This window comes from Crotalus tigris, unplaced genomic scaffold (assembly GCF_016545835.1).
Source record: "Crotalus tigris isolate CLP2741 ecotype Arizona unplaced genomic scaffold, ASM1654583v1 scf7180000017644.4837335, whole genome shotgun sequence".
Lineage (NCBI taxonomy): Eukaryota > Metazoa > Chordata > Lepidosauria > Squamata > Viperidae > Crotalus > Crotalus tigris.
This window is the reverse complement of record NW_024096536.1, coordinates 4469634-4487172: the sequence shown is the minus strand read 5'-3', so window position 1 is coordinate 4487172 and position 17539 is coordinate 4469634. Positions and strand designations below refer to the sequence as shown.

Genomic DNA, 17539 nt, shown 5'->3' with positions numbered 1-17539 from the left:
GATAGTGTTAAGCAAAATGTAATTACTCAAATTAGATTTGGCCAGGACCCCTGCTCCTGTGAAGAATCCCATGAGCATCTTTAAATATGACAAGTGGATGGAGATCATGTTATATCTCAATTTAAGGGTAGGAAGGTAAGCTTTATATTGCCCAAGTAATGTCATCATGAAGATGGAAGTGATCTTGAATATTTATAGACAGACAGCTTCTGTCACCAAATCTATGTTCATAATAAAGATGGAGCAAATCATTCTGTTTATATTTTTGAGAGCCTTTAATCCCTGAAAACACACATTTTATTCTGGTACTTTCCTAGAGCGTAAATTTCTTGAAAAATACGTAGAGAGCAGGGAAAGACCTACTGCATCTTTTCCCGTTTTTCTTTCTTTTTCCATCTCTTACTTTAAAACAAACCCCACATGCACTCGTGGGACACTAATTTCTCTTTGCCTCATCCAGTGTTCAATCTTCTTGGGAGAGCGGCTCTCATGCTGTTACCCTGATGTCTGCTTTTAATGTGCCCACAAAGTTCATGAATGTTTATGGGGCACAGATTAAAGGGGAATGTTTGATATGGCATTATTTAATACTAGCTATATTTTGACAAGTTGTTGAACCATTTGACTGGCTCAGTTCACATTTTGTTCTTATTATTTCCATATTTCCATAAAGTTTTTGTGTTTATCCCAGTAGGCAACTCATGACTATAAACAGCATAGAACTCTTAACTGGGCCAAAAACCTGGCTCTGCTTTTGGTCTTTATTTCATCCCAGCCCCCTCTTCCTGGCAGTTTGTCAAATAACTGCTTGGTGGACTGCTGTGGAGTGCTAGCAGAGTGGGGAATGGTGCTTCTGGTAGTCTGCCACTGAATTCTTTAACAGACTGTTGGAAAGTCTATTTCTCTCTGTAGCTGCCTCTTCCTGCTGGGATTTTTCCCATGTGCATATACAGTATGTACATAAGGCTAAATATGCCTGCCCAATTCCTCGCTACTTCCTTATTTTGTCTTCATTCCAATGTGCGTTCATTGTTTCATACTACTGATCTCCTTACTGCATTTCACTTAAATAGATATAAATATTTATGCTTCAAAATTTCCTCATATCTCCTCTAGGCAATGGTGTGCAATGGAATATATGCAATATTTTGGTAGAAGGAATATTTTGAAGAACCTGAGATACCTGAAGAGATAGATTTATATAGTCAACATTATTATTTATGCTAAATTTGGAAGGCAGCAGTCTCACCCTGTCTTCAGTGACGATAAAGCATCTTGCACCGATTTTTGGTTAAACTTTACCATATAGGCATGCATCAGTTCATAATTGTTGCGAATATTCCTCTCTGTGCTGCCATTGGGAACTGTTCCAAAGCGGAAAGGTGGTGAGAAAGCATTTGGATTTTGGAACTATGGAAAGAAGGAAGGAAGGAAGGGAGGGAGGGAGGGAGGAAGGAAGGAAGGAAGGAAGGAAGAAAGAAAGAGTTTTAGTAATTTATTTGAGAATGGATTAGATTCCAAGAATTTAAGAAACATTAATATTAGAAGTTATCAGTTCATAACATGAGATGGTGACTCTCTTTGAAGTCTTTGCTGCTGAGGTTTATAGAATAAAGTATCATTTTAGTGGAATTAAATGAAGAGGGGTTGTCTGCTACATAGATGTCAACTGAATCAGAATAATGCATTTTGAGGATTGACATCATTTATTGATAGTATCATCATGTAAGTTTTCATCAATTTATATCATTTGAGTAATAATATAATGCAGATGGTATAAACTGATGCAGTTGATTTCCTCTGCATAATAATAATAATAATAAATTGCAGCAGAAATGTATCTATTGCATGCAAAATTCATTGAATTTTAATGTTCTGCAAAGAGACAAGTTTCTAAATTAAAAAAGCAATATTGCACTTTAGCATAAAAATGATTAAAATAAATCAGCTGCACTTGCAAACACATAAAAGATACTCCATTAGCAGTGTATTTGGTTTAAAACTGACAGACAAAATAATGTTCAAACAGTAAAATATTTATGGCAAATTATTAGGGTAGGGTAAAACAGTGCTTTGATTCAAGAAAGCTTCAATTGAACCATCTTGACACACTAATCATAGCCCAGACTTGTTTCAAAGCAGCAAATCAAATCAGGTGGCTTTGCACATTCGGTGATCTGGGTGCTATTACAGATAATATACAGTGTTGAAACTTCCTTCATTCCTAGATGGAGAGAATGCTGGTAATGGTCGAGTGTTGCATTGCCATATTCAATATAATATATTCAACCAATCAATTTAATCTTTCGTTAACTCTCTGCCTATAAAAGTTCTCTTGGGGTGACAAGGTAATATTCCTTTAGGCTTTAATGACTTCCTTGGCCTTTAGATTCTTTAAGATCACCATCCTTGGGCTAATGCAACATTACAAGTCTATGCTGATCCTTTGAACATAGCCAGAACTCAATTTTGTTTTCAATATTGTGAATATGGACTCAAGTCTGCTGTTACTTGTAAATTCTATATGCTTGGTTAAGTCTCTTAAAAATGAGTAAATACTGTATGTGCCAGGATACAAATAACAAGTGCTGAGTTAATTGGTTTCTGCTTTAGGTTATATCATATTCTTCAGTATTCCTATATACTCTCTGAATATTGTATCATATCATGTGATTATATTACTTGCTTATATTGCCTTGGAATAAAGCCTTAAGTACTCATACTGGTATGGTTATTGTTTTCAAATCCCAAAAAAGCTGCAGAATCAGTGAGCCAACCCTGCTGAGATGGGAGTCAAGAAATACAGTACTAGATTTTTATCCTTATCCAACATGGTTCACCTTGTATTCCAATGTTCTTTCTGCCCCTGACAAATACATCCTTTAGAAAACTGGATATTCCAAGTGTGGCATTTTAAAATGATATTAACACTTCATGTGATCTTGATTCTATCCTTCTGTTGATGCAGCCTGTGTTGGCTTTTTTGGCAGCTGCATCACACTGTTGGCTCATATATAATAATAATAATAACAACAACAACAACAACAACAACAACAACAACAATCTAGTCATCTAGTCCAACCCCCTGCTCAGGCAGGAAACCCTATAACATTTCAGACAAATGGCTGTCCAATCTCTTCTTAAAGACTTCCAGTGTTGGAGCATTCACAACTTCTGCAGGCAGGTTGTTCCACTGATTAATTGTTCTAACTGTCAGGAAGTTTCTCCTTAAATGATTGTCCACTGGAGCTCCAAGATCCCTCTCGCAGTTACTACTATTGAGCCGGACGTTATCTATTCTATACTTGTGCATTTGATTTTTTTTCTTGCCTAAGTGTAGAATCTTATTTTTGTCACCACTGAATTTCATTTTGTTAGATAAGGTTCAGTTTTCAAGTCTTTTAAGATCCTTCTGTATTTTGATCCTTCTTCTGAAGTGTTGGCTATTCCTGAAGGTTGGTATTGCCTGTAAATTTGATGGCTTCTCTTTCTATCCCCTCACCTAAATGATTTATGAAGATATTGAGGAGTACTGGGCCTAACATATAGTCTTGGGGTACCCACTGCTACTCCTCTCCATGTTCCATTAAGGATTACACGTTGAGTGCAGTTGATCAGCCAGTTACGAATCCATCTGATGGTGATCCTGTCTAACCAAGTAGTAAATTGTGGTCTACTTTATCAAATGCCTTACTGAAGTTCAAGTAAATTATATCCACAACATTTTGCTAGTCCACTAATTTGGTCACTTTGTCAGAGAATGCAATAAGATTTGTCTGGCATGATCTGTTTTTGACAAACTCATGTTGGCTTCTAATTATGACTTTATTTGCCTCTAGGTGTTTGCAAATTCATTCAGTGGTGGGATTCAAATATGTGAACAACTGGTTCTCTGTGTGGATGCTGCTTCTGGAAGTCCATTCTGGGCTTGGGCAACAAAAAATTAGCTACCGGTTCTGCTGAAGTGATGCGAACAGGCTGAATCCCACCACTGAATTCATTGCTTGATTATCTTTTTCAGAATCTTCCCAGGTATTGATGTCAGGCTGATACGTCTGTAGATTCCTGGATCCATTTTGTTTTCCTTTTTTGAAGATGGCAACCACATCAGTCTTTTTCCAGTCCTCTGGTAGTTCCCGGTGCTCCGGGATTTTTGAAATATATGGTTCAATGTTCTGAGATCACATCTGCAAGCTTCTTCAGAATCCTGGGGTGTAATTCACCTGATCCTGGTGATTTGAACTCATCTAGAGTGAGTAGGTGTTCTCTTACAATTTTCTTGTTCATTAGTGCTAGAAGGAGTGGGGTTTGCTCTTACTTTTATATACTAGTGGCTTGCCCTGTCAGTGTTGCTGCTAGAATATAAAAATAAGAGTAAACCCCACTCCCTTCTAACACTGATGCTGTTACCTACTTTGGTCATAAAATGTCTGCAAGAAAACCACCAAGCTCCAGGAGCATCAAGGACCACTCAGTTCAGTCCTGAGCTATAAATATTATCTTATACTGATATGGAAGATGGCATGAAAAAATACCTAATTGAGCTCTGAGCCAGGAGCCACAAAAGTAATATTAAAAGGTAGAATTATGCCAGATTGTTAAGTAAATGGAAAAGTTGTTCAGTACTGCAGAAATACTTTGCATGGCTTAGTAGCACTTTTTGCCAATGTAGTATCAAGCAAATAATGCAAGAACTGAAATTTGCTTAGCAGTGAAACCAGACAATATTATGTAAAATAAAAGAATGATGGGCCAAGGCAATAAGCACACAAAAAGCTTCTAGTGCATTGAAATGGTAAATGTTTGTAACAACATATATATGAACCAACCATTTCTGCTGCAGAACATGTGGTCTGTATCTGTATTGCTAAAATTAGAACTTTCTAAAATAGATTCAAGTATATGGACTTTCATACAAAAAGATACTGTTTTGGTGATTACATCAATCCCTTCTGCTGTCAGAATAAATAATCCTTTTCTACTAAAATATGCATCAGTAGATAACTCAGTTTTTGCATTGGAAATAATTCAATAAAAATATTAGGTTGTGCAAATCTTCAAAGGAGTGCATCAGTTCAACATAGCTTTGATTGAGCCATCCCATTAAAACAAAAAAGGAATAGTTACAGTATTATGGCAAAAGTCTTGAAGAAATCCAGCTGGAACTAGACAGAGCTACCATTCTCTAAGAGTCTACCATCTCAGCTCCCTCCATTCCATTCTGTCAAAAAATGTAACAGCTGCAGGCACTCTGATGTTTCCTGATTATAGGCTATGGACAAATACTTTTTATGAATCTCATCTTGCATCTCAAAGCAGTGTGAATCAATTTGCCCTCAAATCACAAATTTGAATTGAATCATGCTTCCTTTAAATCTCTAATACAAGTAAAATCAAGCTGTGTGTGTGTGTGTGTGTGTGTGTGTGTGTCTTGCCAGAGAAAAAAAGTTTATAGTATACATCGTAGCATCTTTCTAAAGGAACAAAACTACACTAAAAGCAAATGTTATGGTGAGTCTATAAATCAGTGTAAGATCAGTAAAACTTGGAAATGCAGTGCTAGGGGCAATGGAAGAGATCAGAATCACCTACTGTAGAATATCCTGGTACATTTCATTACTATATAAAGTAGTACAGAGTAAGTCCCTTATCTCCAGTACTCAAGAGTTATATTAGAAATAGCTCAAAGTAAGGTAAAACTCCATATATAATAATGGTAACATTGGATAGTGACATTGTTCAGTGGATGGTATTCCTTCTTTTGAGAGCAGAGCATTGGAATTTCATTTTAATGTGTGCTATTGTGTATATAAAATAATGAAAATAAAGGTTTATCCTATCCTATCCTATCTTGAACCAATACATGCAGTTACTCTAAAGGGAACTGTAGAATCAAATTCTTGGGGGGGGGGGAAGCAATAATGCTTTAGCAAATTAGCAAGAACATTAGCTGGGAGAGTAATAGCTATATTAGTTATTATAATTTGCAGCCTGCAATTAGTCCCATTTACCAAATCTCAGATCCAGCTCTGTAGTCTAATGAAAATAAAATGCAGAAATGCATATGATGCCCAAACTCAAATATCTTTGACTGTAAGCTTGAGTGTACACACTAACTCTTCACAAACTTTATGTTTGTAACACTGAAGGTAATTGATGCCCAACTGCATTTACGAACCGATGGGACCTAAGGAATAAAGAAAGAATCTAAAGAAATCCTTTATGTATATGTTGTTTTTTGTTTTTGTATTGTTTCTTATTTTTTGTAAAATTTATAAAACTCTTTAATAAAAAAAAAAAAGAAATCCTTTATGTTCACAACAAAATCTATTCTTTATATAGTATAAGAACCTCATTTCTGCTTTTGAGACTAGAGATGTCAATTAAATATTTTGAGCATCTAATACTAGGAAATTTAATATGCTTTAGACAGCCCAGAGAAATTAGGACTGTGTAAAGTATTGGTAATCCTGTTGAATTGAACCAATTAATGGAAATCCAAAAATGAATTATTTTTGGAAAACTGCAGTTTAGTATATATTATAATATAATGTATAGTAGAATAAGAGTCAGCTCAATTCATGAAAGGTATTTATGAAAGGTTATGCATGATCAGGTAAAAGTCACCTGAAATCAATAAAAGTAGCAATTAATGCTTTACACAGACACACTTGCTCCCCCAGTAGAACACCTTTATGGTGGTAATGAGACATATTATTATTGTTCACAAAGCCACTTTTATGGTTTGATTATCTATAAGCAGAATAAATAATCTTCTGTTGTACTTGTTATTCTCCTTGATTCACTTTAATATTTCAATGGAATCCATACCTCCATTTTTTCTTTAATCTGTTTCCTATTTTCTCTCTCCACCCATTTCCCCTTAGATTTTATGTATGACAAAACTATTTATATGGATCTGAATCTTGTCAGGTGAAAGCAACGAGAACCACTCATGAATAGGCCCAAGTAGATATTTTATTGCTGATCACCTAGATTACAAAAATCTCACCAGACTGTGTGCCTTCTCTTGGGAAATGGCAGATATAGACCTAAAAGTTTGACCTCAAATGTTTTGTCTCCCAAACTGATTCCAAGCTGGAATGTCTCTTTACAGCCCCCAGGGAGAATCCTTTTTTTAAAAAAGTACTCCCATAGTTAAAACCAACATTTTGAATTTTAAACTGGCTGTTCTAATGTCCAAAATTAATAATGCAGTATATCATGTGACCCTGACAATCTCATGACAATTGGATTGAGGATAAGAACAGAAATAATTAATCAGTTATTTTTAAAATTAAATGAAAATTCAAAATACCAAGATTAAAGGAAGTTGGCCTTATTATCAAAAATCACATTGATAAATGAACCTTCCACAAGTTCATACATGTTTACTGAAAGTAAAAATTACAAAATAGCTTCAATAATTTGCCAAGGAGATCACTATATATGCATTCTCTGCATTAACCAGAATTTTTAAGAATTCAGGCTGCAGCCAAATTCTATGATAATGCTGAATTTCTAATCAGAACAGGAGCTTGCATCCAATTTTAATTAAACTGTGCTATCGCTTCACAAGAACAGTATTGCCTAAAGATTAAAAAGTTGGCTAATAGTTCACACGAACAGTTTCCTAGACTCAAATTCTATTCAACCAGAATTCAGTTTTAAGTCTATCACATAAATTATTTAAAATATCTCCAAAACCCTCTGGTAATGAAATCTACTATGTCACAATAAATTTATCAAATCTATAAGGTTGCCCAATACCAAGAGCACATACAATATTAAAAATGCATTAAAAAACACCCAACCAAACAATTATACATGACTGTCTGAGTTAAGTGTCACCAAATACATCTAGACATAACATTAATACTTGTATGCATTGTATGTTATTTACAGAAACAAAAACCTGTTTTCTGTGCAATGAATATGTAATTAAGAAAAGCAGCAGTTTGAGTGGTCATTGTTCAAAACATTTTTCCACATATTTAAATTCCTAGAAATAATTATGGGAATCAACAACTGGACACAAACGACATATACTTAATTTGCCCAACAATATGTGTGTGTTAGGCCTAAGTCCAAAGATGACACAGCAAGATCCAGTTGAGTCCAGTCCTTTATTTGCTTAAACCTAATGGACAGAATCTTGCCAACTAAAGCTATAACTTTATAACCTACTGGATATAGTATATCCTGAAAGAATCTAGGGTGTGGCTATGCTGAATCTCTTCCTCTATCCCAGTGGTTCTCAACCTTTCTAATGCCGCGACCCCATAATACAGTTCCCCATGTTATGGTGACCCCCAACCACTTATACATCACCGGGTGCTAGGGGCGTGGCCAAAGAAAAGGGGAAAAAAATGGCGGACAGCCTTGTTTGGTGACCCCCGTGAAATGGTCGTTCGACCCCAAATGGGGTCCCAACCCACAGGTTGAGAACCACTGCTCTATCCCCTATCCTGCTCAGGACTGTGCAGTCTCTTAATCTGGGCTCCTCTCTGGGAAAGCTCTGTGTTGCCAAAACTCTCCCCACTGCTTTTCCAGGTGCACATTCCATCACATCATGCATCATTTAGCATGTGAATCAGCTCTGTGGCTGAAACACATAAACCCATAACCTAGTGGGAGATATACAAGTTTCCTCTTTGTACTTCATATTAGATACGAAAAAGCAAGTCATGTTTTCTCTTTATCCCTTTCTGCATGCCATGTGGAATTGATCAGATTCCAATTGTACCCCATTTCCTTGGATGTTTCTAAATTCTGCCATAATGCTACTATATTAAAATTAGGTGTGTATTGACATTCTCAGCTTGCAGGATTCATTGACTGAAATAGAAACATCCAGTGGTGGAATAAAAGAATCCTATTATGACCTTTTGAACTAAATCTAACACTCAATTTAGATTTTTAGTAATATCAGTGGAGTATGGTGTTTTTAAACTCCTGCCATTTACTTTTAGCTAGGCATATAATCATAATTTTAAACATCATAATTTTATTCTGAGTTTTTAGATTATTCTTAGATCAAGTTTTAAATATTTTAGCTTAATATTAATAGCATATTAGAATACCACACACCCATACAAAGAAAAATTGTTATTTCCTTCATGATATTGTTGTTTGTTTGATTCTGGTTTTTATGCTGGTATTTGACCATACTAAAATGAAACTGAAATTGATCTCATTTCATGCAAGAGAAAGAGGTTAAGAAAATTATGGGAATTCATTTTTAAGCATACATGGCCCTTATCTTTTATAACCTACTTATAATGCGGAAAAGAAATGCATTGCTCTCGTCTCCTCATCCTGTTACTACACTTGCTTAAGAATCAATCTACTATATTTTAAAACATTTCTCTTATAGGAAATTACAGAAGAATTGATAATCAATAGGGGAAAAATAAATCAATAAGAAACACATTCTGCAGCTTTATCCATATTTTTAAGCAGTTCCACTTTCAATTAAGTGTTACTGTAGGGAAAAAAAGGCAGGATTTTTCACACATTGATAACTAAAGATTCATAGCTTTACAACAAGTCAGTTTTACTTAGAAAGTGCAAGAACATTAAAATGAATAAAGTTGAATTTGCAAATTCTGTGAAAAACTTGAAATGCATTTCCTTATATTACTACTTCATGTATTATATGTATGTGGATAAATCACGTTGATTAGCTATGAATTAAAATAGGATAAGTGTAATATCTGTTACTATGGAAGTTCTCAACAAATAGTTTGTGGTTCTCATAATCTTTCCAAATAAGTTCTTCTATCTGTTTGAGAAAGTTGGTTTTAGAGAAGCTCAGTCCCATAGGTCATAGGTAATAAGAATCATTTGTTACACAATTCCTATAATATGTTAAATATTATAACATACCATTCATGCTGTATGTTATCATTGTTAAAAAGATACAATATATGCCAATTTAAGTAGAGGAAAAACAAACTGCTTGGTGGGGGGCAGAGGATTACCTTTCTGTCACTCAGTCCAGACACCTGGTCAACATATTCTTCTTGGATCATAAAGGCAGCCAAATTGGCAGTGTAACTGGCCAGAAAGATGACAGCAAAGAAGGCCCATACTGATACCATGATCTTGCTGGTAGTCCCCTTCGGATTCTGCACTGGCACAGAGTTGTTGAATACAAGGCCCCACAGTAGCCAGATAGCTTTACCAATAGTGAAAGATGGACCACCAGGCTCTGAAACGAGCAAAATATAATAGAAAGAGTGAGACAACTAGCACAACAAATTATTCTAAGTAATGAATGAAATGAATTTTTAGCTTTTCTCCAATATCAGATGTTATGCTGTTGACTAAGACTGTGATAAGACTGTGATAAAAGTCAATTCTAATCCAAAGGAGCTGCATTAGCTTGCAGCATAATTTATGTACTAACAGGTTAGCTCGATAGTTCTCATACAACATATTCTTGAATGTGGTCACAGAAATACAATCTCAGCATTAAATATGATTTAAATTAAAATCAGCAGTCTGATCTAGTTATACTCATTAGGCAGTAGTTCATACATGACAGAACTTGTTAAGTCATTCCATGTGTTGCAATAACAGTCTATGCTTGTTTAAGAGTTTGTGAGGGGTCATTGGTGCTCTCTGAGCTTGGTTGTTTTCTTGCAGACTATCATTACTGAAACGATGTAACATCGTCTGTACATTGATGATGTTACCTATTTTGGGTAATGAAACATCTGCAAAAAAAACCAATAAGCTCAGTGAGTATCAAGGAGCCCCTCATTTCGACTCTGAGTTACAAATATTCTCCTTTAAGAGTTTATGTATTCTAACATCTACTTGAATGAATACATTGCATAAAGCAGGTGCATATATTCTTTTTTACAACTCTTCTCCATCAATTGTTGACAAGCTTTTGTAACCTGGTGCTTAGAAATATGCTCTCACAACCAACATGACTGATGGCCAAAATAACTAGAAATCTGGTTGTTGGAAGCTTGATATATCTGAGTGTATCAGATGGGAAGGCTGAACTAACATATTTTCTTGGTTATTAAGAGATATCTTTCATACATTATTCACACTTATAAATAAAGAAAACACATTTTGCATACACAAGATATTATAATTGGAAATGTGACAATCCTAAAATGGAATAGTTGCCGTGAGAAAAATTGGGTAGGTCATTCAAAAGCAATTAGTGAATAGAAACATGAACTTGGAGTTAAGACAGTCCAATGAAATTGAAATTTGGATTGAGAGGCTTATTGGATAATCCAGTCACTGGCATCCTAATCATCAAACCCTGGACTGTTGGGAAGATAAATGCAATTCATTATAAGTACCCCAAAGAAGGATAAAAGGACCAAGAACAGAAAAAATATCACTTTGTTTTGTATTAATAGGGATTATTATAAACCCTGAAAAACTACTAACTGCAAGTCATTCCAGCAACTTACCGTAAATAATTGGTAGGCAGGGATTTACAGTATGTGCAAGTCAAGCCATAAACCAGATACAAATATGCTATGCTACTCTTAGCACTTTTCATTATAATACAGAAAGACAGATATGTTTCTCATAATATTTTTCTTAGATATTTAGAAATACTCCCATAAGGAAATATATTTTCAAAATGATACAGATTGTGTAATGACTATGGAGATATACTGATACTTACATACATAAAAAAATACACACACATGAAAAAATGTCCTTCATTTTTTTAAAAAAAATTGGCACCTACAATGTCATTATGATTTGAGCCAGAATTATCCTTTCAGTGAACTACAAGATAAAAACAATGTCATCAATATGAAGCATATAGTTGTTACTGGGATTACATTTATATGAAGGGTTTTATGATGAAGGGGGTAGAAGTGCTGGATTCTTCTCCTTGTAACTAGGCAACAACATTCTACTTTTCTTCATTCTGTTGCCCTCAACTGTAAGTTTTGTCAAGGCAGTTGGTGGTCTTTTTGCTTGCTGCTTGCCTACTAATAAGCTATTTGACATGAATCTTCTTATACATTCTTGTATCACTTCATATAATGATTTTTTTACAAAGTCCACATAGTTTTATACTTACTCATGGTGTAAAGGAATGGTTGTGCAAGCAAGATTTTTTTCAGTCACAGTTTTCCTTTCTTTATTTGTACAGAATTTAGTTGAACCAATTCCCTAGTGTCTATTCACCATACTATTAATACATGCAGCAACTTGGACTGACTTTCAATAAGAATTGAATGAATGTATCTAATGACAAATCTGGCTCCTCTGTATGCAATTCAGATGAGATGTTATTATGAGAAACATTGATTTTGCATTTCATGGCTTTTTGAAAATTCAACAGTGAGGTTTTTCATCAACATTAATTTTTGCATACAAATTAATTTATCTAGCGGCTGGTAATTTGCATTTTTAAAATCTGAATATACAAGTATAGGCCATTTAAAGAAAAGAAATACTGCAACATTGTAGACTTCCTACTTGTTTATTACACTGAAACACTATTGAAAATTGTGCATTACTTCAGAGTTATGTAGTATAGAATTCCGTGTGCTATCAACATTTTTTTTAAAATAAAAGCCTGTGCTGGGAGTCTGATGATACAAGCATGATTAGGATTTTGAATGCATATTTATCTTTAAAAACAAATGAAATGCCTTTAGGGATCACACTATGGTCTACCTTGCCCTTAATGCTTTCTAAACAGTTATCAGATGCTGATAAGAAACGTTTCATGACCAATCACAGGTGATGGATTGCTTGCTTTTGGTTTACATGGGTTTTCCGCACCTTCATTTGTTAGCTTATTTTGTTCCACTTCTTACCTTACTATGCAAAAATTTTAATATGCACAAAAAGTTAAGTTTAAGATTTGAAACACATTTTCTCACAACATAGCATATTTATGCAACTACCTTCCTTCAAAAATAAATATTTATTTTATCATAAAATAAAAAATGTTAGCATAAGGTTTTGACATGCTTATTTGTTTTTGCCCGTAGCTGCAGTGCAACATTTATAGAAATTTAGAATCTAAAGCATAACATTATTTCAGTGACCACATTATGTAAGGAGTGTAGTCCAAATAGGTTTTCATGGAATACACAGAGAACCAATACCTTAAAAATTTTACTATATAGGATTACAAAGGAGTGGATGGAAGTTTCACAGAATCTTCAAACATATTATTTTGAAATAAACCACTAAACCATTTCTGGAGCAATTAATTCTGAGAAAATTGTAGACACTATTACCTAACTACAACCTAAAAATAAATGAAAGTTAGTAATTATGTTAAGAATTGAAAATTTATAATATTATATCATCATCATCATCATCATCATTTTAGCCATTGTCTATCCACTGCAGGATGAAGGCCTCTTCTGCATGTTTACAACCAATATAGTCTTGAGCTTTCTTTTGCCGTTTGGGCCCGGATACTTGCTGATGTCATCAATCCATCTTGCTTTAGGTCTCTTTTGTGGATGTTTTTAATCAAGTGGGATCCATTCTATGACTCCCTTGGTCCAGCTGCCATCAGTTCTTCTTGCTATGTGACCAACCCATTTCCATTGCAATTCTTTTACTCTCTTGATGATATTGTATACTTTCATTTGTTCTTTAATGCATGTGCAGGTCTTTCCATCTTGCCTTGTAATGCCAAACATGTATCTTTCTATGGCTCTTTGCGCCACACATAGCTTTTCTATCGATTGTGAGGTTAGTGATTCACCGGCATATGTTAGAGCAGGTAGCACATACTGATTGAAAACTTTTCTCTTCAGGCATAGAGGGAGGTTTTTCTTGAAAATTACACTTAGCTTGCCAAATGCCTACCAGCCACATTTAACATGCCATTCAATTTCCTTTATTGTATCATCTTCCATTGAGATCCATTGGCCAAGGTACATGTGGTGGTCTACTACACCTAGTTCTTCTCCAGATATAAAATTTGTTCTTTCTTTAGTATATTTATTAAAATACATTAAACTGCTTTTATTTTAGGTTTATTTTTAGGCCAAATGGTTCTCCTGCTTTGTGCAGCTCTTACATGTGTCTTTGTAGCTCTTCTGGGTCTTGTGAGAAGAGAACAACATTATTTGCAAAACTTAAGTGATTTAAATAGGCACTTTGATTTATACTGCTCAAAAAAAATTAAAGGGACCACATCCTATAGGATTTCTTATAGGACGTATTCCCTTTATTTTTTTGAGCAGTATATATTCCATCTTTTGCCCAGACTAGTTTGTGAAATACTTCTTCAAGTCAGGCTGAGAAAAGGATAGGTGATATTGTATTGCCTTGTCATACACCTTGTTCTATGTTGGTTTCCACTTTAAGATCATTAAGGCAAATTGTTGCCATTGTTTTTTCATATATTGAGTGTGGTAATTTATGTAAGCAGTGTCTACGCCTTGGTTGAGCAATGCATTATTGCTTGTTGGAATACTGAATCAAACACCTTTTCATAGTCAATAAAAGCCATGCACAGAGGTATGGTGTACTCATTCCTTTCAATGACTTGCTGAACAACCTAGATGTGATACATTGTACTATAGCCACATTATTATATACACACTTATATAACATGAGAATAATCTTAAACACATTGTTTTCTATCAAGAAATACAGTGTTTGCTAGTCACACATACAATACACAACTATAACATTGCTTTATTTTAGGATTTGGCTAAAATTTTATTACAACTGTCTTTTTTTCAAGATGTAGAAAGGTGGTGACACAAATCTGCTTATGGCAAATTCAGTAAGCATCTGAAAAGATATTCCAGTAACATTTCTTTCTAAATATGTTAGTACTACTGTCCTAGAGATAAACAGAACATGCTAAAGAGAGGACCATTTAACAGTTTAGAGAAACCACAGTAGCACCCACTTCTGTTCCTCTGATCTAGTATCTGCCTTAGTCCTCTGATCATAAATCAACTGGTCAGTCTTGCTCCCTTCCTTTTTACTTCTCCCCTTCCCCACTATTGTAGAGTTTCAGTACATTTTTCATCTTTTGAATTTATTTCATTCCATTTCTGCATTAGTTTGAAAATACTTGGGAAGATCAACAGAAGCAAGGCAGGAAAACTACTAAAAGCTTTCAAATGTTCATCAAGTAATTAGGGATACAAATAATATGCAATATAACAAAACAGGAAAATGTTATATACTTGTTAGTACCTCCAGCTAAATTAATATTTCAATTTGACAATAATGACTTTACTTTAGAAACATTCCAAAACATATGCAGTGAATTTAGCTTTTAGTTTCTAATCTTGTTAGAAATGAACATTTCAGTATCTTGAGCTGCAGAAATGCTTTATCAGCCCAAGAGATCCATCCAGATTTGCTGCTGTTTGTCGAGTTACTATTCTTTTTTTTCCCTTTAGGCATGAAGGAAAAGATCTGTACATGGCTGACTCCTGGAAAATATCTATTTATGTGGTCACTAAGAATTGACACCAACTATGGTTGACATGTATATCAATGGAAAAGAAGTATCTTTCTATCCAATGTGGATTATAAAGATTGCATGATAAAATATGTGTCTCCTTACCTCTGCCATCTGCCAGACACCGATTGTATCCCACAGGGCTGAAGTACTCAAAGACAAAGACAGCCACCGCAGAGATTATAAGCAGCATTACAAACATCATCACCCACACATCAGCACTGAATGGCTCTGGACAGAAAAGGACAGGTAATTATTTCACAGGAACCTTTCCAGCAGATTCCCGACTGCAAACCACTAGACATCTAATTATATCTTCTAAAATAGCTTGACTAAACTTATAGACAAATTTTATATATCATTTAAAGTGTTGTGAATCAAACCTCACCGTGACTAAACCATGTTGAGTTGGTCTTCTTATATGTCTATTATGCGATGGTGGCGAATATCTGTAGTTCGGATGTAGGATGAGGATGGAGGTTTGTTCTCCAAGCTTGTGGATTGGTTTCTAAACGTTTTGTTACCAGGTTAGATAACATCTTTAGCGTGGTCCCCTAAACTACACTGAAGATGTTTCCTAGCCTGGTAACAAAATGTTTGGAAATCAACCCACAAGCTCAGAGAACGAACCTCCACCCTCATCTGTTGCATTATTCTAGATCTACTATTTATGGGACTAGCCCCATTAAGCTATACTTTAGCAAAAAATATATTTGATATTACCTATATGTTTTCAACTATTTCTTCCCCGTAAGAATTTGAAGTTGGCTTTTATAAAAATGAATGCTGAAATGTATACAAAGCTAAAATATCCACTCAGTATTACATTCTGCTATCTGACTTTCCCAAATTGCAGCAATCTCAGCATCCTGCCTGAACCTACATTAATCACGAAGACCTACTTAATCATAGGGTTGTCATTTTTTTCAATCTCCAATTTTGTGTTTTTAACTAAACTAAATGCAGAAGTAGAAAAAGGATCCAGAGAAACTTAAACACAAATAAAAGTTTGTGGAAAATAGAGGAATATATCCTATTGATAACCTTCTTAGCAGTTTTCAGTGTCATTAATCACATTAGCATTCTAAATTTACTATTCTGGCTGGATCTGGGAACATATATGACATTCTACCCCTATATACCAAAAAGTCTTTTTTTCTCTCCTGCTTGCTTTTGGTTTATAAACTTGGAATAAGTCACTGGATTTCCCAGAAAAGTTATCTTGATATATGATTATGTTTCTCTTTCTATCTAATTCCTAGAAGGCAGCAAAACTTCTAAATCAATATTTGGGAAATTGGGATAGGTGAAGTATTAAAACATTGAAAGTTTCATCAAGATAAAACTGAAATATAGATCAATAGAAAAGTCTACCAATGATTAATGATGTGATCTATTTTGGAACAAATAGCTCTGTTTCCAAAGAATAGAATTCAGAGTGTCAGGATGTTGTTGGATTTGGACTGAATTTTAGGTGGTCCAGTATAAAGCAATAAATGGGAGCATCTTTCATTATATTTAGCTAGTGAAGAAAATGCACCATTTTTGTAGAAAAAACATAATGGCCTATTTTCATACATATATCATATATACTATATATGATAATAGACCATTAATAATATATATATCAATAAAGAAAGCTCAGCACTGTATTGGTTGGAAACATGTGGAAGAGGCCACACACACACACACGCACACATACACACACACACACACACACACACACACACACACACACACACACATATATATATATATATATATATATATATATATATATATATATATATATATAGAATGCTGTATGTTACACCCTGTTGTATGGGAGAGAGAAATCTTTTGCCTTGTATCAGCTCAAACTAGAGCCATCCACAGGCAGCAGTCACAACTGTGACATCACTTGTGAGCATTGCTCCTGCCTATAGGTCTTTGGTTGTTCGGAAAACAAAACAAATATATATATATATATATATATATATATATATATATATATATATATATATAATATATATATATATATATATATATATATATATATATATATATATATATTTTAAAATACTAAAAATGTGAATCCTGGGCATTATG

General features: G+C 34.4%; 1 protein-coding gene across 1 annotated transcript in view; it reads right to left on the bottom strand.

Moving 5' to 3' along the window:
- The window catches only part of GRIN2B (glutamate ionotropic receptor NMDA type subunit 2B), a 309216-nt gene that overhangs the window by 18562 nt on the left and 273115 nt on the right, over positions 1-17539 (bottom strand). The window contains exons 8-10 of the mRNA XM_039335649.1: positions 15557-15682; positions 9984-10213; positions 1250-1410 (exon numbers count right to left, since the gene is read on the bottom strand). Of these exons, the coding sequence (XP_039191583.1) occupies positions 1250-1410; positions 9984-10213; positions 15557-15682 (517 nt within the window). The remainder of the gene's footprint in view (positions 1-1249; positions 1411-9983; positions 10214-15556; positions 15683-17539) is intronic.